The sequence below is a fragment of the Rhinoraja longicauda genome, chromosome 33, assembly GCF_053455715.1.
Source record: "Rhinoraja longicauda isolate Sanriku21f chromosome 33, sRhiLon1.1, whole genome shotgun sequence".
Lineage (NCBI taxonomy): Eukaryota > Metazoa > Chordata > Chondrichthyes > Rajiformes > Arhynchobatidae > Rhinoraja > Rhinoraja longicauda.
This window is the reverse complement of record NC_135985.1, coordinates 6,510,570-6,537,486: the sequence shown is the minus strand read 5'-3', so window position 1 is coordinate 6,537,486 and position 26,917 is coordinate 6,510,570. Positions and strand designations below refer to the sequence as shown.

The following is a 26,917-nucleotide window of genomic DNA, read 5'->3' as shown; positions in this document are numbered from 1 at the left end:
GTGACTGCGTGGGTTTTCCCTGGGTGCTCTGGTTTCCTCCCACACTCCAAAGACATGCAGGTTTGCAGGTTAATTGGCTTCGGTAAAGATTGTAAATTATCCCTAGTGTGTAGGATTGTACTAGTGCAAGGGGATCAGTCTGAAGAAGGGTCTCGACCCAAAATGTCACCCATTCCTTCTCTCCATAGATGCTGCCTGACCCGCTGAGTTGCTCCAACATTTTGTGTCTACCGTCGATATAGACAGAGGAGATTGGTTTATCTTGGCATCATGTTCGGCACAGACATTGTGGGCCGAAGGGCCTGTTCCAGTGCTGTACTGTTCTACATTCTAAAACGGTTGGGTCTTCTAGTCTCTTCTTAGAGTCAGACAGTCAGAGTGATACAGCGTGGAAACAGGCTCTTCAGCCCAACTTGCCCACACCAGCCAAAATGTCCCAGCTACACCTGCCCATATCCCTCCAAATCTGTCCTGTCCATGTACCCGTCTAAATATTTCTTAAACGTTGGGATAGCCTCTACCTCAACTACCTCGGCAGCTCGTTCCATACACATACCACCCGTTGTGTTCCTCTTTGTGGATTTACACTTACTTTGCGAGGCTTCTCCTCTCAGTGGGGACATTGGCTGCTGAGATGTTTCCCCTTCTTTACCTCGGGGGCAGTCCGCCTTGTGCTGTCTGCAGGAGAGAAACATATCGCTGGTAACCAAAGGAGGTCTGCATGCACAACTTCACATCACAACAAAGGAGAGTTCTCATTTGAAATAAAAAAGTAAATTCCGAGCTTTGCAAACATTTAACTGTCAACACCCATGCAAACTTACCACACTGGTTATACAATCAACAGGTAGATTAACAGAGAAACAAGGAACTGCAGATGCTGGTTAATACACAAAAGAACACAAAGTGCTGGAGTAACTTAGCAGGTCAGGCAACATGTGTAGGAAGGAACTGCTGGTTTGTACCAAAGAAAGACACAAAGTGTGCAGCGTAGGTTCACTAGGTTAATTCCCGGAATGGCGGGACTGTCGTATGTTGAAAGGCTGGAGCAATTAGGCTTGTATACACTGGAATTTAGAAGGATGAGGGGGGATCTTATTGAAACATATAAGATAATTAGGGGATTGGACACATTAGAGGCAGGAAACATGTTCCCAATGTTGGGGGAGTCCAGAACAAGGGGCCACAGTTTAAGAATAAGGGGTAGGCCATTTAGAACGGAGATGAGGAAGAACTTTTTCAGTCAGAGAGTGGTGAAGGTGTGGAATTCTCTGCCTCAGAAGGCAGTGGAGGCCAGTTCGTTGGATGCTTTCAAGAGAGAGCTGGATAGAGCTCTTAAGGATAGTGAAGTGAGCGGGTATGGGGAGAAGGCAGGAACGGGGTACTGATTGAGAGTGATCAGCCATGATCGCATTGAATGGCGGTGCTGGCTCGAAGGGCTGAATGGCCTACTCCTGCACCTATTGTCTATTGTCTAAAGTGCTGGAGTAACTCAGCGGGTCAGGCCGCATGTGAAGAAAGGAACTGCTGATGCCTGTTTATACTGAAGATAGACGCAAAATGCTGGAGTAACTCAGCAGGTCAGGCAGCATCTCTGGAGAAAAAGAATGGGTGACACATTTCGGGTCGGGACCCTTCTTCAGACTGAAAGTAGAGGGGAGGGAACTGGAGGTTAGAAAAGGCCAGAACAAAGTAGGGCCGGCAACAGATGACCAAGGAAGAGTGGAGCCCAGAATGGCCCAATGTTGGCCGGGGAACAGGTGATAACTTACCTCCAGTTCCCTCCCCTCTACTTTCAGTCTGAAGAAGGGTGCTGACCCGAAACATCACCCATCCTTTTTCTCCAGAGATGCTACCTGACCCACTGAGTTACTCCAGCACTCCAGTGTCGTGCAGCATCTCTGGAGAACATGGAGAGGTGACGTTTTGGGTCGGGACCTTTCTTCAGATAACATTCACATTATCTGAATATTAATATTCATTAATATTAATATTCGTGTTGCAAAATAAAAATGTAGCAAATATACACTCCCCAGTTCCTACCAACAGAAACTCAATGTTACATAATATTGTCAATTTTTCTAAAGTGTTTTATAATCCAAGTTTTTTCGCATCCCCGTCTCTAAATAAAATGGATGAGTATTCCAGGTTTCAGCATGAAATTGAAAGAGTAGCTTTTTCTTTGAAGTTCGTGTCAGGTTCTGACCTGAGGAAGAACTGTTTATTTGGCTACTTTTAGTCACGGGCTCGGTGCATTGGGAGTGGGAGGGGGATTGCAGCAGTTGAAATGGATTACTTTTAGGAGTCACCACAGTCTATTTTCTAAAAGTGTCAAGATGGAGTTGGAACCTTTGCCCTTAAAGCAGGCCCACTGTCCTCCCCCAACACATACAATGCACTCGACAAGCAGAATGCAGGGACTGATCCTGTTTCAATATCACAAGTTCATCAGTTCTTGGAGCACATCAAGTCTACTCCGCCATTCAACCATGGCTGATCTTTCTTTTCTTCTCAACCCCATTCTCCAAGATGGGAGACCTGGGCTTGATCCTGTAAGGAGTTTGTACGTTCTCCCCGTGACCTGCGTGGGTTTTCTCCGGGAACCTTGGTTTCCTCCCACACTTCGAAGACATACAGGTTTGTAGGTTAATTGGCTTGGGCATGAATGCAAATCGTCCCTAGTGCGTGTAGGATAGTGTCAGTGTGTGGGGATAGTCGCTGGCCGGTGCGGACTCGGTGGGCCGAAGGGCCTGTTTCCGCGCTGCATCCCTAAACTACATTAAAAACACATAAGTGCTGGAGGAACTGAATGGGTCAGGCAGCATCTGTGAAGGGGATGGACAGACAGTGTTCCAGGTCAGGACTGTTCTTCAGATATGTCCCGACCCAAAAAAAGTGCCTGTCCATTCCCTCTAAATTCCCGCTGAATCTTCTCAAACTAAAAAAACTGAAAACTAAAAACTCATGTGTTGAGATATTAACTGCATCGGGGCAGCACCACAGAAACGGACACGGTTTACAATAGACAATAGACAATAGGTGCAGGAGTAGGCCATTCAGCCCTTCGAGCCAGCACCGCCATTCAATGCGATCATGGCTGATCACTCTCAATCAGTACCCCGTTCCTGCCTTCTCCCCATACCCCCTCACTCTGCTATCCTTAAGAGCTCTATCCAGCTCTCTCTTGAAAGCATCCAACGAACTGGCCTCCACTGCCTTCTGAGGCAGAGAATTCCACACCTTCACCACTCTCTGACTGAAAAAGTTCTTCCTCATCTCCGTTCTAAATGGCCTACCCCTTATTCTTAAACTGTGGCCCCTTGTTCTGGACTCCCCCAACATTGGGAACATGTTTCCTGCCTCTAATGTGTCCAATCCCCTAATTATCTTATATGTTTCAATAAGATCCCCCCTCATTCTTCTAAATTCCAGTGTATACAAGCCCAATCGCTCCAGCCTTTCAACATACGGTTTAATGGAATATCCGCTGACAAGAATCATTGACATTTTCAGTGCCGCTCAGCAATTGATTGGTACCTCCAACTGCTTTGCACATTACTATCAAATACAGAGGCAATGTTTATTTTCAGATTACATCGTCGCCTTGGAGCTTGGAGTCTATCAGATAGCAAACACTGCACAATCCACAGGGTAGTTGTTGCTAAGACAGCAGCCCGCTTGTTGGTTCAAGCTTAGCCCGTTAAAAAGAATACCATCAAATATTAAATTCCTCCTTAACCAGATGATTCAATGTAATTTGCTTGCAACGAAACTATTCACATTAAAGTTAGAAATGGTAATGAAATTATCAGTCAAACTTGTAGAGCTTCTATAGTTACCTGTATTGGATTTTCTGTCACGGTTTGGATAAAGGTGAATATTTACCGTCCCAAGATGTGGTTTTGTGCAGAAGTTATTGTTTATATAATTTTAATCGGCTTCATCTCTATTCTGCATAGTGATTTATAAATTCACAAGTCATAGGAGCAGAATTATGCCATTCAATTGTGGTAGATCTATCATTAACCCTATTCTCCTGCCTTTTAGATTAGATTAGGTTGGATACTTTTTTTGTCACGTGTGGCAAGTCACAGAGAGATACTTTGCTTTGCCTAGCCAAGGTATGCAAAGAGTCGCCACATAAAGGGCGCCACAAAGTTACAAAGTACCCCTTTTTTCCCCAATGATCCCCCCCTCCCCCTTCGTTCTTGACGCCACTGAGCTGCCCATTAATACGAAGGGACACGTCTTCAGACTGACTGTGGTGGGGCCTAGGGAGAAAGCTGGAAGAGAGGAGGGGCAAGATAAAGCTTAACGATAGATGGATGAAGGTGAGGGAGGGTTCAGAGTGCATAACAGAGCACGTCAGCCCTTCACGGCATGTATGGAGCGAATGGAAATATTTGTACTGCTGATAATACTCTGGAAGCAGAGGAAATACAGAAAATGCTCTGCACTGTGTTCAGTCTCAAAGCAATGCAAGGATGAAACCAGCCCTGAGATTCATGTGTAGGAAGGAACTGCAGATGCTGGTTTAAACCAACGATAGACACAAAAGCTGGACTAACTCAGCGGATCAGACAGCATCTCTGGAGAAAATGAATAGGTGACATTTCGGGTCTTCAGACTCCAGAGATTCATCGCATACTTACTAATTCGGTAGCCCCAAAGAATAAGAGGTTCCACTCACAGTGGCTATGCAGAAACTGGAAGCTTATTCCAATGCACAGCCCTTTGCAAGTGCAGTAAGTTTCTTACTTGGCACAAAGGCAGGAGAATCAAATTGTTGCATTAAAGGATTTATCCTTGCGTGAATCCTTAAACCTTGCGCTGTTAAATACATTTGTGTGTGTGTGGCTCGAACGACAAGCAGACTCGGACCAAATTATTAAGCACCACAGAAACCTACATTCGACCTGGCTTTCAATATTGCAACCTCACTGGAAATGGCAGGGTAAATTGTCAGGGAATTTCATCCATCGTCAGGCACAAAGATGATAGTGGTTATCATCGGGAGGAAGTAGTGCGGCTTCGATTTCAGAATCAAGGCCACGTCGTTGTGGGCATAACTGGAGTGGATTCTTGCTGCAGATGCAACGGAAGCCGCTCAGTGCGGGGTTGTCCCTGTAAGAAGGATAAGTGTTGCCTGTGCCAACGGAGGGGAGATGTAGCAAGGGCACGTGAAGCCAGACCCAGAACAATGAATCACAACAGTCCTACGATTGCAAATCTCCTCGGAGAAAGGAGGGTTGTCCAGCACAATAATAGCGAGGATAGACACACAAGGCTGGAGTAACTCAGCGGGTCAGACAGCATCTCTGGAGAAAAGGAATAGGTGACGTTTCGGATCAAGACCCTTCTTCAGGCTTTCAGACCCTGAAAGGTCACCTATTCTTAAGTTCATTAGTTCATAAGTGATGGAAGCAGAATTAGGCCATTCGGCCCATCAAGTCTACTCTGCCATTCAATCATGGCTGATCCATCACTTCCTCCTAACTCCATTCTCCTGCCCTCTCCCCGTAACCCCTGACATCCGTACTAATCAAGGATTCCTTTTCTCCAGAGATGCTGTTGTCGTACAGGTAGATGATCAGGCTGAATGGTTCTTACCTCACAGGGTTCTGCACATCATTCCCCTTGGACGGGAAAGGCAATCTCATCTGCAGGTTGACCAGCAAAATGACGGATGCCAAATAGGACGTCATTTCTGACTGAAAGTTTCCATCCGCATTGTCATTCAAGCTCTCCGCCACGGACGTAGTACAAGCTTGGGTGATACTTGAGGCTTGTTTTGCAAGTTCCACAACTTTATTTGATATCTTGCTGCAGAACACATGGTCCTTTGTCATCTCGCGATCGAACTGGTACCATCCCGGTAGATGGAGAGACAAGAAGTCATCCTGTGAGCACAGGCCAAAGGACACCGGGCAGCGCGGCTGGTACATACCCAGATGCTTAATGCAGATTTCATCCAGGTCCCGATCCACGCCCCAGGGAAAGAGACAGGAGATTAGCAATCTTGCTGCGTCCATGGCCATTGCAACGTCCATTTTGCTCACCGCTGATGCTGGGACCTTTTTCGTTCCTTTGCCTTTTGTCTTGTGCTTGCTAATGCCAGCCCCTTCCTTTCCAAACCCGCCCGCACAATGCTCATTGTAAAACAAATGTTCGTGGACCAGACCTTTCGCTGCCGACCCGTTTGGCTGCGAGGGGTTTGCCGGTGCCTTGCTTCTTTTTAAGGACAGGGGCGGTTTTCTGCCGTCGACATTAGCCAGCCGCTTCAGCGTCTCGTGGCTTTGGACCTGAGCACTTTGCGCCTTGGGCTCCTTCTCGTGACGCGAGAGAAGCTGCTCGCAGATGGTGCTGACGTCGAACGACAAAACGTGGGCGGTGCCATCACTCCAGCTGGTCTTCAACGGTTGGACGGTGAACGCTTGAGGAACCGGGTCGGGAAACGCAAACTGCAATTAAAAAACACAAAACAAAAAGTAACGCTGACCGACACAAGTTCACAGCAGATGCAAAAACACAGAGGCATGGAAGTCAATAACGGCAGCCACAAATGACATGTGTGGAAAGGAACTGCAGATGCCGGTATACACCGAAAGTACACGCAAAGTGCTGGAGTAACTCAGCGGGTCACAGCAGCATCTCTGGAGAAAAAGGATGGGTGACGTTTCGGGTCGGGTCCCTTCTTCAGCCAAAATATACAGCGACTCTGAAAGGTTTAGTTTTCTTTTTCAGTTTTAGTTTTAGAGATAGAGCATGGAAACTCCCTGTAACTGTGAGGGTTTCCTCCGGGTGCTCTGGTTTCCTCCCACACCCCAAAGCTGGACAGATTAGGAAGTTAGTTGGCCCCTCTAACCTGTTCCTAGCGAGGAGGTTGGAGAAATTTGATGGGAAATAAAGGGTTCAGTGTCGAAATATCACCTGTCCAATCCCTCCACAGATGCTGCCTGGCTGGTTGAGTTCCTCCAGCACATTGCTTTCACGCAAGATACCCGTGTCTGCATGATTTCTGATGGATTGAACGATACAGCATGGAAACAGGACCTTCAGCCCACTGAGTCCATGCTGACCATTGATCACCCATTCCCTCTAGTTCTATGTTTATCACTTTTTTGTCCACATCCTACACACTCAGGGCAATTTTTACAGAGGCCACACAAAGACGTACAGATTTGTAGATTAAATGGCTTTGGTAAAAATTGTAAATTGACCACAGTGTGCAGTGTGTGCTTGTGTAACGAGGATCGCTGGTCGGCGCGGACTCGGTGGGTCGAAGGGCTTGTTTCCACGCTGTATCTCTAAACTAAACTGAACTATTGGTCAATAATGTGCGCCCTATATTTATATGTATTTATTTTGAATGTAAATTGGCTTCAATGTGTTACATTGTGCTGAAGATAATGCATTTGGAGTAACGATCATCACAGATGCTGTTCCGCAGTGAAATCTGCAGGCATCTTCCCAACATGTGCACACACCTGCCCTCCAGCCAAGCGCAAATAATGGCCCAAAGCTTCCTCCAGCCCCGAGCCCCGGTGAGCCATCACTTGCTAACGGCAAAGGCATTGTGCTCCGATCACAATGAACCAAAGCCCCTCTGACCAAAGATGTCACTAATGAGCTGTGACCAGCTCACTGGAAAGCCCACATCAGCACAGCGTGCAGAAATGCTGCTTGAATGTTAACTGTTTAAAAGCAAGCCTCATGCAATGCACTGGTGGTCTGGCAAGCAACCAGACACAAGAACAGCTTCTTGTCCCTTGCTATCAGGCGTCCTGATAGGAATCAACAGTCCTCCCATAAACTAGGGTACTGTCCTCACTGTACCTCGGTGACAATAAAACGAACTAACTAACTAACCAACTAACTGTCCGATTCACCTCTACCCCATTGTGGTGATTGGACCTTGTCTATGGAACTGATGCACTACATTGCTGAGAACTATATTCTGCGTAAGAAGGAACTGCAGGTGCCGGTTTACACCGAAGATAGACAAAAAATGCTACACAGAGTAACTCAGTGGATCAGGCTGTATCTCTGGAGAAAAGGAATAGGAGACGTTTCTGGGCAAGACCCTTCTTTATTCTGCACTCTGTACCTTCCCCTTCACTCCAATGACTGGCAGTGTAAAACTAAAAGGTTGACAATGGATTATTGAATCCATCAACTTTGAATAAAGAGTGAAGTAAACGGGATGTGTTGCAGTTTCGAGTCCATTACACCTGGATCGAGTGGATGTGGAGAGGATGTTTCCACTAGTGGGAGAGTCTAGGACCAGAGTCCATACCTTAGAATTAAAGGACGTTCCTTTAGGAAGGAGATGAGGAGGAATTTCTTTAGTCAAAGCTTGGTGAATCTGTGGATTTCATTGCCACAGAACGCTGTGGAGGCCAAGTCAATGGATATTTTTAAGGCAGAGATAGATAGATTCTCAATTAGTAAGGGTGTCAGGGGTGATAGAAAGAAGGCAGGAGCTTGGGATTAAGAGTGAATGATGGATCAGCCATGATTGAATGGTGGAGTAGTCTTGATGGGCCGAATGGGTCAATTCTGCTCCTATCACTTATGAATTTATGAAGCAACCATGAAGCTTTCACCAGTTCTAATCCCGCCTCATGAAAGTTTCAAGTTCCTAGACGTAAATATCACCAACAATTTGTTGTGGATCAACCACATTGAAGCTTGGGCCTAAAACACACACTGATGCCTCAACTGCCTGAGGAGATGGAGGTTTGGCTTGTCTCCACAACTCTTACCAACCTCTATAGATGCACGGTGGAAAGTATACTATTGGGTTGCATCACAGCTTGGTTTGGGAACAACTCTGAAAAGGACCACAATGCACAGTTATAGATGTAGCCCAGTCCATCACATGGACCAGAGTCCCCACCATCGACTCCATCGACATCTCATGTTGCCTTGAGGAAGCAGCCAACATAATCAAGGACTTTTTAACCCCGGCCATTCCTTTTGTCCACCCACCCATTGAACAGACGATACAAAACCTTCAGTGTTCAGGAACAGCTTCTTCCTCATTGTTGTCAGACTACTGAATAGTCCTCCTATAAGCTAACCTACCTCATTGTGGACATTGCACTTTTTCTCTGCAAGTGTAACACTATAATACTGTAACACTATATTCTGCACTCTGGTATTTTTCTCTTTGCACTACCTGTTATACTTCGTTATGGCTTGTACTCATGTGTGGTATGATTTGATTTGATTTAATTTGACTGGATAGCACACAAAGGTTTTTCACGATATAGTGGTACGTAACAATAATAAACCAATACCCATACCACTACTGAGAACAGAGTACATAGATTTAGGCTGATAATTCCACTGATGAGATTAGGGATTGCCGCACTATTGGGATGTCCTGAATCAATACGATCTCACTCACTACTGTAAGAAAGAGCAAGTAATTAACTCAGGTCAATATTTTCCCCTCAATTGAATTCACAAAAGACAAATGATTTGGTCCCCATCATTTGCTGTGAATGGTCTCCTGTACGTGATTTGGTTCTCTTGCTTTTCTCAAGCAGTTGCATACGCCGTGCAGGTGGCACGGTGGCGTGGCCGTAGAGTTGCTGCCTTACAGTGTTTACAGCCCAAGGCCCAGGTTCGATCCCGACTACGGGTGCCGTCTGCACGGAGTTTGTATATTCTCCCCGTGACCCCGTCAGTCTCCTCCCACTCTCCAAAGACGTACAGGTTTGTAGGTTAATTGGCTTGGGTTTATTTACTTGGTATAAGTGTAAATTGCCCCTGGTGTGTGTAGACGTGTTAATGTGCAGGGATTGCTGGTCGGTGTGAACTCAGTGGGCCGAAGGGCCCGTTTCCGCGCTGTATCTCTAAACTAACCTATAAACCTTCAGCCAGCTACAATACAGAGGAATATGAAAGATGTTATATAAATGGCTTTCATTTCAGAAGGATAGGAAAGGTTTAGAGGGATATGGGAACGCAGATAGGTGTTTTTCATGCTGTTTGACTCTTTGACTAAGTCTGAAGAGTCCCAACCTAAAATGATGATGCTGACTGTCCCATTAAGTTCCTCCAGCACTTTCCACTTTGAACAAAGAACATTATGAACTAAAACCATGGCAATTGAACAAGGTCCATCTGCAGAGTACTGTGTTTACAGACCTGTTGTGCTGCTGCAAGCAAGAATTTCATTGTTCTGTTTTGGTACATATGATGTTTGACAAAGGAACAAACTATTCAAGGATAATTTAGGGCCTGCGGTCAACATGTGGAAGAAGCATCAAGTAGTGAAACAAAGGGCAAAAATCCCGATACAGGTCTATAGATGTATAGATACACGAGCGCACTTGAAATCCCCTCCAGAAGTCCCCCCGAAAATCTGGCACCTAGTTCAGGTGAGGCAGCCGATCTCGACCTCTTTGGGACTTCTGCAGCCGATCGGCGGGTCGAATCTGCTGGGGCTCTGGAACTCCAGCCCGGCTGGAGCCGACAAATCCGTTCCCATAGCCGACCTCCAAGGCCGACTTTGCAGGCCAGTATCTCGGCCTCCAGGCTGTGACCTCCGTTGGTCTGGCAAAAAGGATAATGGGGCAAGGCTCTCTGGAACCAAGGGTGCCGGATAATCGGTGGTGGAACTGCACGGGGATTAAACGATGAGGCAAATTGGTTTATTTCCAGAAAGATAAATGCCCTTGCTTATTCTGTGATACAAGCAAAGCAAGATCTTACACCAATTTATAAATAACCTTTCAGAATTCAAGCTGTAAATAGTTGAGCCATCACCAAGATTCCCCAAATAAATCAATGAGGAAATAGGAATGTCCTTGGTTAATATTTCAGGAGCTCTGCAAATGCCGGCACCAGCTCAGGAACATTGTGGAATGATAAATACTAGTTCAATATTTGAACAGGAATGACACTTAAACCAAAGGATTAGGGACTACTTGCTCTAATGCTCGTACTTGGCATTTAAGAGCACCGAGCAGGAAAATGTCCAACATTTACTGGAAATGATCAGGGAACAAAAGAATTCTCATTCAAGTGAACAAGGTGCGGCACGGTGGCGCAGCGATAGAGTTGCTGCCTTACAGCGAATGCAGCGCCGGAGACTCAGGTTCGATCCTGACTACGGGCGCCGTCTGTATGGAGTTTGTATGTTCTCCCCGTGACCTGCGTGGGTTTTCTCCGAGATCTTCGGTTTCCTCCCACACTCCTGCACACTTCTGCAGGTTTGTAGGTTAATTGACTGGGTAAATGTAAAAATTGTCCCTGGTGTGTGTAGGATAGTGTTAATGTGCAGGGATTGCTGGGCGGCGCGGACTTGATGGGCCGAAAGGGCCTATTTTCGCGCTGTAGAATCTAAAATCTAAAAAAAAATCTAAAAAAAAAAAAGAATGAGAATTTTCAAAGCATTATTTACCTTACCAACTCATGGGGAATCTTTCAAGAACTGATTATTTTTAATGAAAGGGCGTCACGGTGGTGCAGCGGTAGAGTTGCTGCCTTGCAGCGCTTGCAGCACCCGAGACCCGAGTTCGATCCCAACTACGGGTGCTGTCTGTACGGAGTTTGTACGTTCTCCCCGTGACCGCGTGGGTTTTCTCCAAAATCTTCGGTTTCCTCCCACACTCCAAAGGCGTACAGGTATGTAGGTTAATTGGCTTGGTAAATGTAAAAATTGTCCCTGGTGTGTGTAGGATAGTGTTAATGTGCAGGGATCGCTGGTCAGCACGGACTCGGTGGGCCGAAGGGCCTGTTTCCACGCTGTATCTCTAAATTAAACCAAACTAAAAGATTCAGCCTGGGAATTCTTGACAACTTTGAATAAATGGCTCGATTGTAATCATGTATTGTCTTTCCACTGACTGGTTAGCACGCAACAAAAGCTTGTCACTTGTACACCTGATAATAAACAAAACTGAACTGAGTTCCACACCAAGACAAAGATAACTTCAGATCTGGAGAAATGGCACACTGTGGAATCAAGGGAGTCAAGGTGTTTAATTGTCATATGGCAACGGAACAATGAAATTCTTACTTGCTGCAGCTTAACAAGTCCGTAAAAGCAGTACCACTGATAATATATAATAATCAATTATACAATTCATTAATAACCACAATATTAAGTGACCAGAATAGGGCTAAATCAAAGTCCAGAGTGCCTTTAGACTTTAGAGATACGGCGATAGGCCTTTTGGCCCACCGAGTCGGCACCGACCATCGATAACCCCATACTCCTTGGCCTACACACTCGGGACAATTTACTTTTTTTTTACCAAAGCCAATTAACCAACAAGCCTGCACATCTTTGGAATGTGGAGGAAACCGGAGCACCCGGAGAAAACCGTCGTGGTCACAGGGAGAACGTACTGGCCCACCTTGTCCATGCCAACCAAGTTAGCATAATGGGCTGGACCCATTTGCCTGCATTTGGCCTCTTAAACCTTTCCTATCCATATATAATTAAAAATGATAATTGTATCTGCTTCTATAGCATCTTCTGGCAGCTCATTCCAGATACGGAACGCCATCTGGGTGAACAGGTTGCCCCTGAGGTCCCTCTTAAATCCCTCCCCTCTTACCTTAAGCCCGTAGCCTCTCCTCTTACAATCTTCTACCCCAGGAAAAAGACTGTGCGTGTTCACTTTATCCATGGCCCTCTTGATCTTGCACACCTCAATGAATGAGGTCACCCCTCGGTCCCTTACGCTGTGTCCCAGGAGAATATTATCCCTCTTCAAGAGTCAAGAGAGAGTCTAGAGTGCAGAGTGTTTGATTGTCATATGCATCGCCAACAGAACAGCAAAATTCTTACATGAGGCAGCTTAATTGGCCAGTAAACACAATACCCATAGATAGCACCAGAGCACCCCACAGCGCCTGAGACCCGGGTTCGATCCTGACTACGGGTGCTGTCTGGACGGAGGTTGTACGTTCTCCATGTGACCTGCGTGGGTTTTCTCAGAGCTCTTCAGTTTCCTCCCACACTCCAAAGGTGTACAGGTTTGCAGATTAATTGACTTGGCATAACCGTATAAATGTACAATTGTCCCTAGTGTGTGTAGGGTTGTGTTAATGTGCGGGGGTCGCTGGTCGGCGTGGACTCGGTGGGCCGAAGGGCCTGTTTCCGTGCTGTAGTTCTCAACTAAACGAAACATGTTGCTTTGCACTTGATTTCACAAAACCTGGCCTTTTTAATGTCGGCAATGAGATTGCCCCCGTTACAAAAAAGGTCATGCTCGGTTTCAGGAAAGGCCAACCTTCCCTTGGGTGCTTTTCCCTAAGCCATATGGCACCCAAGGTATTGGCTTAATCGATACTTGAGAGTGGACCTCTATTGAGCTCAAGGGGACGTGGAGTCTAGCAATGCCAGATGTCAGGCTTGGCCTGGCCTTTCCACTTCTCCTCAGCAGATGGTTCTCCAGTGGCCTCTGCCTCAGGCTGACGTGGAGAAAGAAAACCAAAATGTAAATGCAAAAAAGAACTAGCCCACATTGTAAAAGGTTGAGGGTTCTTTGCGAAACTCACGAAGAAACAATAATATGGAGAAGCTCAGAAGACCGAGTGCATTGTGCAGAAATCCCTCAAGACTGCCCTTCCATATCATCCCACTCCCTATAAGATCATGTTTCCGCCTGCCTGTTTCAAATTGCAAAGTTTCTGTTGCAAAGTTTAGTCAATTACTTGGCATTTAGAAAAGTTCTCATTAAAGCAACATGCATTTGTGAGGACTTTTGTTGCCAAAAGCTAAATTGGACAATATCGAGACGTGCTTATAAATTACTCTGCACATTCAGAGTGTTTTAGTTCTGGCATTTGTTACTGATTTTGATTGAATTATCTCTCAGCTGCCTTTGCAAGTACTGAATTTCCTAAATACTCAAATTAGATTTTGTTCGTCTAACACAGAAAGCAAAGTTTCTACGCAGAGAGTGTGGCAAAAGTAACCAAATTTGTGCCATGTTCGTTTATCGCCAGTTAATGGAACAGCATAAAACAGCTCCTTAAACTCTTTTGCAGGACATTGAAATGTAGGCGCTTCTCAATCAGATTATGACAATGTATTTGCGCACAGCCCGTTTGACCCTGTTAGAGCCTTCTTCTGACCCTGACCATTACAGGAAACACTCGGGCTGAGATCAAGGTGAAAGTAACTGGAAGAGGAAGGGGAATGGAAAAAGCTCTTTCGGGGTGTGAAACATGGGCTGGTCTCACACTGGCACCACTAGAGCTCTGCAGGCATTACAAGTGCCTCTGCCTCATCTGCATCTCTGTCCATCCGGTCAGCTCTTCTGCTGATTAGATACAGAAGGGGGTCACTCAGCGATGAAGAAAGAAACAAAACTCCCCCTTAACGACAGCCGTGACGCTGAAGAATGAAAGCATCAGTCGACTCCTCTCAAATCCTTTCTCCCGAGCGAGGTGTGGCTCGGGACCGAGAAGGGGCAACGACTGAATCCACAAACATACCCCACAGGACAGCAGCCCAGTGATCGGCGGCACAAATGAGAGAGAGAGAGAGAGAGACAGAGAGAGAGAGAGAGACAGAGACAGAGACAGAGACAGAGACAGAGACAGAGACAGAGACAGAGACAGAGACAGAGACAGAGACAGAGACAGAGACAGAGAGAGAGACAGAGAGAGAGAGAGAGAGACAGAGACAGAGACAGAGAGAGAGAGAGAGAGAGAGAGAGAGAGGCGAGAACACCCTCAGTTTTCAGCTGATCCTCGGTAGCAACACAAGGAGTTGGGTTTACAATAGAGCAAACACTACCAAGCTAATGGCACGGGCGATCTTCAAGCCATCAAGCATCTCTGATAGCAGCAGGGCATCTATTTTCATTTAAGTGCTAGAGTGCCTTTTCTTTTTAAAGCTTTCCTGAACCACGGCTGGGGGGATACAACCTATTGCACAAAACCAACTGACTGGTAATAAATTACTATATTGGACACCTTTGTTGTCTCTCACCGATAATTTCGCCAGGCACTCCTGCTATCGTTACTAATTAAGGCAATGACAGCATTGGCAATTTTTACGCTGCTGTAGGTCACGCCTTCACGTTGCACCCGCTTCAGTCACAACCCAAAGGGTCAAGAGGCCCTTTTGACCTCTGTCAGTTAATATCCATTGACCATTTGCTACTTAGTGCAATCTCAAATGAACAGATGGACACCTTGCTGCAAACTACTCTAAAGACCACAAAATAAAGATGAACGACATTGTTCCCGGGTTCTTGAACATGGTTTGCAAGGGTAAATTGTGAAGGATAAATTTAATAAAATCCCATTCCATTCAAACCCATCCCAACACCGATCCAGTTAAAAGTCTACATTGCAGGATTTAATCGTTACATTCAAAATATAACATTGCCTCTTTCATATTTTCATGGTGGGAAACTTCGTAGCCGAATGACAACAAAACTCTCAATCATTGTCCTAATTTGACATTTGTGCATTCTTGATGATGGTTTGTCGTTTGTGTTTATGCTGCCCAGCACTACCAGAGTTGCAGATCTAATTTCCATAGTTAAATTACATTTCGGTCATTTGTCCACGGCATTTGGGCCCCAAAGCTGTTCGTTTCTGTCTGCCTCTGGAGTACAACAGTCTCTAATGGTAATCCGCGAGTCAATGTAGCGCACTCCACTCAGCTGAGAACAAAAAAAGAAAGTTGGGTGTTCTTCGAGAGGTAAGACGTAAAGAGTTTGGTGACAAAACTGCTTCTGTTTGTCGACTCGCTTTGTATATTTGTTCGAAAAGCGAATGGGATTGGCAGTGTTATGATGAAAGCAAAGTGGCAGGAAAAAAAGTGAGGCATTGTGATTTTTTGAAGTGTTATTCAAGGGGTTTGATAAGCTGCACCGCGCGGCACCACTTTTGTGGCGACAAGCACAGGCTGATCTTCTTAAAACTCTGCGTGTTTCACTGAACGGAGCAGATGGCTCGATGTGTTACAAAGAGGGCCGGGTATATTTTTCCAGCTCTGAACTGGGTTTTTGAACAACAGACAAATACATGAACAAAGCCAACAAACAACCCTATTCACTGGAGTCACTGGGCTACTTTTGCTTTACATTTTGTGCCTTGTTTCCTGCCGCTCATCAATGAATATGGGGTGCAGTCTTTGAGGAACAAATAGGGCCGCAACCCCAGCTTTCAGCATGATACAGTCCAATGAGTAGGGAAGGAACTGCAGATGCTGGTTTAAATCAAAGACAGACACAAAATGCTGGAGTAACTCAATGGGTCAGGCAGCATCTCTGGAGAGAAGGAATGGGTGACGTTTCGGATCGAGACTGAAGAAGGGTCTCGACCCGAAATATCACCCATTCCTTTCCTAATCAGATGTGCAGCACTTTGGTCAACGTGGGTTGTTTTTAAATGTGCTATACAAATAAAATTGACTTGACTTGACTTTTCTCTCCAGAGATGCTGCCTGTGCCGCTGAGTTACTCCAGCATTTTGTGTCTACCTTTGATTTAAACCAGCATCTGCAGTTTTTTCCCCCCCTCCAAACCTAACCTCGCAGTCAGTCAATAATAGAGTTTAAACATCAAAGGCCGTCTGTCCAAGATTCAATCCAAACTTGTAAACTTTCTAAATCAGCCACTGTACCGTTAGTACCTTGCTTCGCGCATCCGAGCCAGAGGGCAAGCTTTGTGTTTGGTAGCATTTGATATTTCGCCTTCGATTGTCGCCATAAATGTCCCAAGGCTAACGACAGCAGACAGGCCCGCAGTGAGTGCAGTCTCGCCGCGTCTTTGAAGGGTATGGGCAAGGGTGAAGTCCACACTGATCAGGCACCAGAGACTTCAGAGAAAGCTCCTCTGCAATTTACCGATAACACCAGCGCACTTCCCTTGAAAATCTAGGTCATGGAATTCAATTTTTTTTTAATCAACCTGTAACCAATTCGATATTAAAGCTGTAGTGTCTCCAATCCCCACACTTCATAATCTATGAGCTGCTGCTAAATTAAATGTTAGTATAAAACACTCGCTCCCTCAAAGTGCCACTCATCCACAGTGATAGGAGCTGTGTCGCAAGGAACTGCAGTTAGACAATAGACAATAGACAATAGGTGCAGGAGTAGGCCATTCAGCCCTTCGAGCCAGCACCGCCATTCAATGCGATCATGGCTGATCACTCTCAATCAGTACCCCGTTCCTGCCTTCTCCCCATACCCCCTCACTCCGCTATCCTTAAGAGCTCTATCCAGCTCTCTCTTGAAAGCATCCAACGAACTGGCCTCCACTGCCTTCTGAGGCAGAGAATTCCACACCTTCACCACTCTTTGACTGAAAAAGTTCTTCCTCATCTCCGTTCTAAATGGCCTACCCCTTATTCTTAAACTGTGGCCCCTTGTTCTGGACTCCCCCAACATTGGGAACATGTTTCCTGCCTCTAATGTGTCCAATCCCCTAATTATCTTATACGTTTCAATAAGATCCCCCCTCATCCTTCTAAATTCCAGTGTATACAAGCCTAATTGCTCCAGCCTTTCAACATACGACAGTCCCGCCATTCCGGGAATCAACCTAGTGAACCTACGCTGCACGCCCTCAATAGCAAGAATATCCTTCCTCAAATTTGGAGACCAAAACTGCACACAGTACTCCAGGTGCGGTCTCACCAGGGCCCGGTACAACTGTAGAAGGACCTCTTTGCTCCTATACTCAACTCCTCTTGTTACGAAGGCCAACATTCCATTGGCTTTCTTCACTGCCTGCTGTACCTGCATGCTTCCTTTCAGTGACTGATGCACTAGGACACCCAGATCTCGTTGAACATCCCCTCTTCCTAACTTGACACCATTCAGATAATAATCTGCCTTTCTATTCTTACTTCCAAAGTGAATAACCTCATACTTATCTACATTAAACTGCATCTGCCATGTATCCGCCCACTCACACAACCTGTCCAAGTCACCCTGCAGCCTTATTGCATCTTCCTCACAATTCACACTACCCCCCACCTTAGTATCATCTGCAAATTTGCTAATGGTACTTTTAATCCCTTCATCTAAGTCATTAATGTATATCGTAAATAGCTGGGGTCCCAGCACCGAACCTTGCGGTACCCCACTGGTCACTGCCTGCCATTCCGAAAGGGACCCATTTATCCCCACTCTTTACTTTCTGTCTGTCAACCAATTTTCTATCCATGTCAGTACCCTACCCCCAATACCATGTGCTCTAATTTTGCCCACTAATCTCCTATGTGGGACCTTGTCGAAGGCTTTCTGAAAGTCGAGGTACACCACATCCACTGACTCTCCCCTGTCAATTTTCCTAGTTACATCCTCAAAAAATTCCAGTAGATTTGTCAAGCATGATTTCCCCTTCGTAAATCCATGCTGACTCGGAATGATCCTGTTACCGCTATCCAAATGCTCAGCAATTTCGTCTTTTATAATTGACTCCAGCATCTTCCCCACCACTGATGTCAGACTAACTGGTCTATAATTACCTGTTTTCTCTCTCCCTCCTTTCTTAAAAAGTGGGATAACATTTGCTATCCTCCAATCCACAGGAACTGATCCTGAATCTATAGAACATTGAAAAATGATCTCCAATTGCTGGTTTAAACTGCAAATGGACACAAGAAGCTGGAGTAACTCAGCGGGACAGGCAGCATCTCTGGAGAGAAGGATTGGGTGACGTTTCGGTTCGAGACCCTTCGTATGTCATGATCAGCCATGATCATATTGAATGGCAGTGCAGGCTCGAAGGGCCGAATGGCCTACTCCTGCACCTATTTTCTATGTTTCTATGTTTCTATATGAAGAAGACCCTTTCTTCAGAAGAAAGGTCTCGACCCTAAACGTCACCCATTCCTTCTCTCCAGAGATGCTGCCTGTCCCGCTGAGTTACTCCAGCTTTTTGTACAGTATAATAGGAGCCGTGCTGTTTGTAACTTCTTGCCCAAGTCTCCTGGTGTTGTTGGCTGAAGCAGCCTCTGCTATATCTATGGGGCAGCTGCCACCTGTCTTGCAGTTGCCTATATAGCAGGCTTTTTGTACAGTCCCATCTTTAATTTATCACCTTCACATTCTGTAAGCCGACGCCAAATTGGTGGTTACAGCACGCGGGAGATTTTCAAGCAACGAATGAAAGTCTTTAGTGCTGGGAACTAAAATGCAATCCTCCATCTTCATTTACATTACATGACTGTCTTATGAAGAGCACGGCCTCTCTTCATGGGAAGATCAATACCACAGGGCCACACACAAAACCAGAATCTGGAATGTGAGACTGGGAAGCGTTCACAAAGGCAATGCTCGTGTCCAACGCCGTTCTTGTACAGTTGCGCATTTGGGGAAATTAAACTTATCGTTTTCCGTTTGTAAAACAGTTGAAGAGGTCTCTGATGATAGACACAAAATGCTGGGGTAACTCAACGGGACAGCCAGCATCTCCGGAGAGAAGGAATGGGTGACGCTTCGGGTCGAGACCCTTCTTCAGTCTGGTTAGGGATAAGGAAAATGAGAGGTTATAGCAGGAGGCATCACAGAGGGGGAGCAGTGAGAGAGGATGTCGCAGAACTCTCGTCGGAGAGGGGAGCACAGGCTCTGATCATCATTTCACCCACTTGATCTTAGATTGTGGTACAGACTTCAGAACATGCTCTAATGGGTAGTTCATTTTAAATAATAAACTACAAATTGTTTAGATTATTATTATTGTCACCTGTCCCAAGGAAGGTACAGTGAAAAGCCTTTTTGTCGCATGCTATCTAGTCAGAGAAAGGACTATAGTGATTACAATCGAGCCGTCCACATTGTTCAGATACAGGATAAAGGGAATAACGTTTAGTGCAAGATAAAGTCCAGTAAAGTCCGATTAAAGGTAGTCCGAGGGTCTTCCAATGAGGTGGATGGTAAGTCAGGACCACTCTCTAGTTGGAGGTAGGATGTTTCAGTTGCCTGATAACAGCTGGGAAGAAACTATTCAAGAGAGAGCTTGATAGAGCTCTTAAGGATAGCGGAGTCAGGGGGTATGGGGAGAAGGCAGGAACGGGGTACTGATTGAGAATGATCAGCCATGATCACATTGAATGGCGGTGCTGGCTTGAAGGGCCGAATGGCCTCCTCCTGCACCTATTGTCTATTGTCCCTGGCAGTATTAATCATTGCTGTCTACACTGTAGACACCCTCTCCTCGGTGAAGATGTTTGAGACTTCAGTGGTCAAATAGTCCATGTTTCTGAGCAAGAATCACACAGTACGCTGAGGGGTGATCTGAGAGGTGTGTAAAATCATGGCAGGAATAGATAAGGTGAATGCACAGAGTCTTTTACCCAGGGAAATGATGTCAAGAGCCAGAGGACATGAGATGTCCGGTTTAAGATGAGAGAGGAAGGGGGCTGTGCGTGTCGTTTGCCTCGGTAGGGGTCGAGCTGCCTGTCCGTGGGTGCGGGGGGAAGAGAGGGGAAGTTTTGTTGCCTCCATCACAGTGAGGGGGTGTTTGGAGTCACTGTGATGGATGTTTGTGTTGGGGTCGGGTGTCCTGTGTTCTTTTCTTTTTGCTGTATTTTGTGTGACTGCTGAAATTTCGCTCGGTGTTGTGCCGAGTGACAATAAAGTGTTGTTATGTTATGTTATGTTATGTTATGTTATTTAAAAGGAACCCGAGGGGCAACCTGTTCCACACAGAAGGTGGTAGATAAATGGTATGAGCTGGCAGTGTAGGTAGTTAAGAGAGGTACAATAATAACATTTATAAGGTACATGGATAAGAAAGGTCTGGAGGGATATAGGCCAAATGAGGGAACATTGGACGTTAGCTTACACTTTTATCCCAGGCCATGATCCTTCCTGAAGGTTGCCTTCCCACCACCCAACCCAAAGCGTTAATTCTCACTGAATAATCCCTTCAACCTCTCTTCCTTGGTGACTTGACTTCAAGCCCCATTCTCAGACAGTGCACCACTCAGTTACTCTCCCACACACACATCACTATACACCCCCACCCCTGCCTCAGATGGACACATAAAGCTGGAGTAACTCAGAGGAAGTTATCCTCCTCTCCTTCTAACCTCTGTCCTCATTCCGTGAATATGCAAGCCAAGTCGACAAGATGCCCAACAATGGAGACGGTTGTTGGAACCCGGCTGCAGGGTCACCGAGCGCACGCATCTAGGTCCAATGGAACCTCGAGGACATGATGCTATCTTTTCAAGCAAACATTTGGACAGGTACATGGAAAGGACAGGTCTGGAGGGATACGGGCCAAACGCAGGCAGGTGGGACTAGTGTAGATAGGACATGTCGGTTGGTGTGGGCAAGTTGGGCCAAAGGGCCTGTTTCCACACTGTAACACTCTATGGCATTTAGCTGAAAAATGTTGACACGCAGAATAGGACAAAACATCGGCTACTTAAATAAGAGGCAAGAAAGCCTTGCGCAGATAGTTGTCAATACCACACCAGGGCTGGTGGCATACTAGAGGCAGCACAGTGGCACAGCTGTAGAGTTGCTGCCGTACAGCACCAGAGACCCAGGTTCGATCCGGACCAAGGGCGTCGTCATTATGGAGTTTGTACGTTCCCCCTGTGACCACGTGAGTCTTCTCCAGGTGCTCCGGTTTCCTCCCACACTCCAAAGACGTACAAGTTTGTAGGTTAATAGGCTTTGGTAAGTTGTCCCTAGTGTGTGCGATAGAACCTTGTGTATGGGTGATCATTGGTTGGCACGGACTCGGTGGGCCGACGGGCCTGTTTCCAAGCTGTATCTCTAAAACGAAACTAAACTAAGACTGTTATTTCCTTTACACTCAGATATGTCTGTATCCTATAACTCCACACAAACACAGATCTGTAAGTTTGCTCGTGAGTATCCAAGTAACATGAAAGGAAGGTTGCAGACACAATGAACTGTAGATGCTGGAATATGGAGCCAAATAACAAAGAGCTGGAGGAAGTCGATGTCATTTAATGATGCTGCTGACCCGTTGAGTTCCTCCAGCACTTTGGGGTTTGTTTTTTTACCTCACACTTGACTGGAGTTTCTTTTGTCATTTCTCTACCCAAATGACCCGATCCCCCTCCTGTAGTATACATCATTGCCCCTCATCTCTGCTTTGTCAACCACTCAACCAAATTTTGCATCAAATGTAAACTTCCCAATCTTGTTGCCTGCATTTAAGTCTAATTTTTTTAATAAATACTTTTTTATGAAAAGCAAGGGACTGAGTAATGAGTCGTGTGGGAGGCCACTGGTAGCACATGGGCTTCCTATCACAAAAATACCCCTCAAACATGATTATTCTTTTATTCCTGCCACAAGAAAAAAATGGCGACCAATTTGCCACCCTCCCTTGGACTTCAATATCCAAAGACGTGCAGGATTGTAGGTTAATTGGCCTCTATAAATTGTCCCTAGTGTGCAGGGGGATAACTAGTGTGCACGGGTGATTGATGGTCCGTGTGGACTCGGTGGGCCGAGGGGCCGGTTTCCATGCTGTATCTCTAAACTCCTCCTATCCTCCACTCTATTCTGTAGAATGTTTCATGCTTTTTTTTAGGGGTAAGTTACTGTAGTTTCTAAGTACAATGTTAGTTTATTTAGTTTAGAGATACAGTGCAAATACAGGCCCCTTTGGCCCACCAAGTCCACACTGCCCAGTGATCCCTGCACACTAACAATAACCTACACCTACCTTGGACAATTTTACATTTATACCAAGCCATTTAGCCTACAAACCCGTACGTCTTTTGAGTGTGGGAGGAAACCGAAGATGTCGGAGAAAACCCATGCAGGTCACGGGGAGAACGTACAAACTCTGTAAAAGACAGCACCCGAAGTCAGGATCGAACCCGGGTCTCTGGCGCTGTAAGGCAGTAGCTCTAACGCTACATTTGGACAGGTACATTTGGACAGGTACTTCTTCAAAGAGATTCGAATTTTTGATTGAATTCTCTTTGTTGCACGATGAATACCATACACTGAAAGTTGCCACCATAAATATTCAATGGGGAAAGGAGGCATTTTGCACAATGTGGAAATCAAGTAGACATGGCGTTTTCTCACCAGATGGGGAACCTGGCAAAAGGAGAGAAAAATCAGTAGGAAACTATTTTGCAAACTCTGCCAGCATTTGGACGATGTCAAGGGGTAGAGATGCAGATGTGCACATGGGCCAACACAGCACTATCTTAGATTGTATAGTCCTTCCCTTTGCCTGGGTAGTACGCAAACAGCTTTCCCTGTACCTTGACAATAAACTAAACTAGATGGAGCATCTTGGTCGGCATGGACCAGTTGGGCCGAAGAGCCTTTTTCTGGGCTGCATGACTCTATTACGCAGAATAAAAGAAACACAAATCCACTTTATAAAACCAATCTTGGCGCAATCCTTGCTGCACAACTTTTTTCCTTGACGTAAGAAGCAGAATAAGCAACTTCTTCTCCCATCTGAGGGTGGATAATGGATTGGGGGGGGGGGGGGGGGGGGTGGGGGGAGAAGCGACGGAAGATTTATTTTGTTTACACTTCCGTACTAATATCAGGGAGGCCATTTTGCTCTGTCAACTTCCCAGCTCATTGGTTAAATGACCAGTTAAGTTATAGGAGCACAGTGACGCAGCAGTAGAGTTGCTGCCACACTGCACCAGAGACCCCTGTTCGATCCTGACCACGGGTCCTGTCTGTACGGAGTTTGTACGTTCTCCCTGTGACCGCGTGGGTTTTCTCCGGGTGCTCCGGTTTCCTCCCACATTCCAAAGACGTACAGGTTTGTAGGTTAATTGGCTTCTCCAAGTGTGAAGAACTCGTAACTGGGATAACATAGTGCATGACTTGACTTGACTTGACTAGTGTACGGGCGATCGTTGGTCGGCACGGAGTCCTTGGGCTGAAGGGCCTGTTTACACGCTATATCTCTCAAACAAACTAAACTAAACTCAATGATCCCTCTGCTCGGCAGGGAGATTGTCTGAGGACAGAAGTGGAAAAATGAACAAAGTCTGAATATAATTTTACTCCTGCAGTCCTTTAAATGGCTCACTGTGATGCACCTTTTCAGATGTCAAGATTAATTTTTAGTATCATAAAGTAGAACTGCCTACTGTGATTCCACATAATTAAATATAGATTATGAATGAGAATGAAGTGATAACAAAGCACCGTTTAACATGCAAGGGGGACTAGTCCATCTTTGTCTGCTTTCCTGCAGAATTTCAATGGCGTGCTCTGAATACTGAAAGGGGTGTTTAAATATTTTGTGGATTGGCTTATTTCTCCGCTCCTGGTGACTGCAGAGGGGGTGCTCAACCGATGGCTTGGTCCCGACTAAGACAGAGAGGACCTTCGGACGACACAATGACAGAGGCATGGACCTACTGCAACTATGGGAAAGGAGAGACAAATCTTCGGAACTGGACCTTCCGAGGAGACAGGAAATTCAGCACGTCTCCAGCGTGCTTCATAGATAGCATACTTTTGGGTCGTATCACAGTTTGGTTTGGGAACAGCTCTGCCCAAGCCCCATAAGAAATTGCAGAGAATTGTAGATGTTGTCCATTTCTACGTTATGGGGCACTTACAACACACAATGGAGTTTTTATGAAAAATTACCATGTGGATTGAGTAGTCCTTGATTTTTCCTCTTGGTCGATCATGTATCTAACAGATCAGTGCAAAGAGGTACACAGACACAACTTATACTATCTTCCAATCGTAATGACACAGAAGGAGGCCATTCGGCCCTTTTGGACCATGTGAGCACTTTAGACACTTTAGAGATACAGCGTTGGAACAGGCCCTTCGGCCCACCGAGTGTACGCCGACCAGTGACCACCCCGTAATTGGCACTATCCTACACACTATGGACAGTTTACAATTTACAAGCCAATTAACCTACAAACTTGCATGACTTTGGAGTGTGGGAGGAAACCGGAGCACCCAGAGAAAACCCACGCGGTCACGGGGAGAACGTACACACTCCGAACAGACAGCACCCGTAATCAGGATCGAACCCGGGTCTCTGGCACTGTGAGACAGTAACTCTACCGCTGCGCCACTGTGCTGCCCGGTTGGAAGAGAAGGCTTCCACTTTAAATATTCAGTCCATTTCCTGCCCTTGCCACACCTGAAAATGATACAAGTTATGAAACTATGACTAGTTAATATTTAAGAATGAATAGAGAAAGGTCTTATTCATTGAGATTCAATGGAAATTAAAATTTGCAATTTTACAAATAGATCGAGGCAAGTAAAAGCAAACATTGACCGCACCTATTCTCTGCAGTCATAGAGTCATATAGCATAGAAACAGGCCCTTCAGCCCAAGTCCATGCCGACCAAGATGCCCCATCTAAACCAGTCCCATTTGCCCACGTTTGACCTATATCCCTCTCAACCTTTCCTATCCATGTACCATGTACCTGTCCAAGTGTCTCTTAAATGCTGTAATTGTACCTGCCTCAACTACCTCCTCTGGCAGCTCGTTCCATATACCCACCACACTGAAAAAGTTGTCCCTCAGATTTATAGGTTAAATTGCCCCAAGTCTGTAGGATATAAAACTAGTGTGTAGGTGATCGATGGTCGGCGTGGACTTGTTGGGTCAATGGGCCACGTTTCCACGTTATATCTGTCAACTAAATCTTGCCCCTCACACCTTAAGCCTGTGTCATTTTGTTTTTCTCATTCCCCTTACCATGAGGTGAAAGAGTCTGTGCATATATATCTGTTTTTAAGTATAATCATCAGTTTCGAAGGACTAAGGCTGCAGTTTAATTTGGAAATATCCTTTTTTTTTAATTAAGAGTGCCCATCACAACTTTCTTTATGCTTTATTGTTTAACGTGCTCACTGAGCATTCCCAACCCCACAGAATAGTTGAAACTGCAACTCTGTGCGCTGGTCTGGAGCTGAGATTCGGAGCCCCGATGAAAAACACTAAGCCGCAGAATGGCTCAGCATGGGGTTTAATTCAATGATAAAATTAGAGCCCAAGCACAAAACTATACAATTACACCACATTCCTGCGGAAAATGAAAGGCTTTCTCATATAAATCGTCACAACAAAAAGCAGATTGCTGAGTACAAGAGCCAAATATTGATTTTTTTGTGTGTGTGCGTGGCACAGTAAACCATCTCCTTGCTATTTGGTTGTTGTCAAAGACACTGTTTAACAGCTGGAGTCAAATTGCACCATTTACAACAAGGACTCCTGTCAAGTGGACCATAAGTGTTCTCTCCGCACACTATTCAAATGGTGCTTCACCACAAAAATCATCAACTTCACTTCAGTCAAAGCCCTGGTCCGCACAAGACACGTTTCACAGCCCACCAAAGCACTGAACAGAAAGATCGACACAAAAAGCTGGAGTAACTCAGCGGGACAGGCAACATCCCTGGAGAGAAGGAATGGGTGATGTTTCGGGTCGAGACCCTTTTTCAGGACCCATCCCTTCTCTCCAGAGATGCTGCCTGTCCCGCTGAGTTACTCCAGCTTTTTTGTGTCTATCTTTGGTTTAAACCAGCATCTGCAGTTCCTTCCTGCACAACGCACTGAGCAGGTTGCATATTTTCACGATATCAACTGAACGGCCACCTAAAAATGTTTGCTTTTAACATCCAGTGAAAAGGTTATTCACATTCACCAATGATAGACACAGAAAGCTGGAGTAACTCAGCGGGACAGGCAGCATCTCGGGAGAGAAGGAATGGGTGACATATGAAGAAGGGTCTCGACCCGAAACGTCACCCATTCCTACTCTCCAGAGATGCTGCCTGTCCCGCTGAGTTACTCCAGCATTTTGTGTCTATTTTCGGTTTAAACCAGCATCTGCAGTTCCTTCTTACACATTCACATTCACCACACAGATGCACTGACACTGCGGTTCAACCGAATTTGTCACACTGCTTAAAAATCTCCCCACTACCAGCTCCGCCAACAAAAGAGATTACGTCGGC

General features: G+C 45.8%; 1 protein-coding gene across 1 annotated transcript in view; it reads right to left on the bottom strand.

Annotated features, from left to right (window-relative positions):
- The window catches only part of LOC144609028 (WD repeat-containing protein 72-like), a 153,111-nt gene that overhangs the window by 64,978 nt on the left and 61,216 nt on the right, over positions 1-26,917 (bottom strand). The window contains exons 14-15 of the mRNA XM_078427349.1: positions 5,611-6,461; positions 593-678 (exon numbers count right to left, since the gene is read on the bottom strand). Coding sequence (XP_078283475.1) covers positions 593-678; positions 5,611-6,461 — 937 coding nt within the window. The remainder of the gene's footprint in view (positions 1-592; positions 679-5,610; positions 6,462-26,917) is intronic.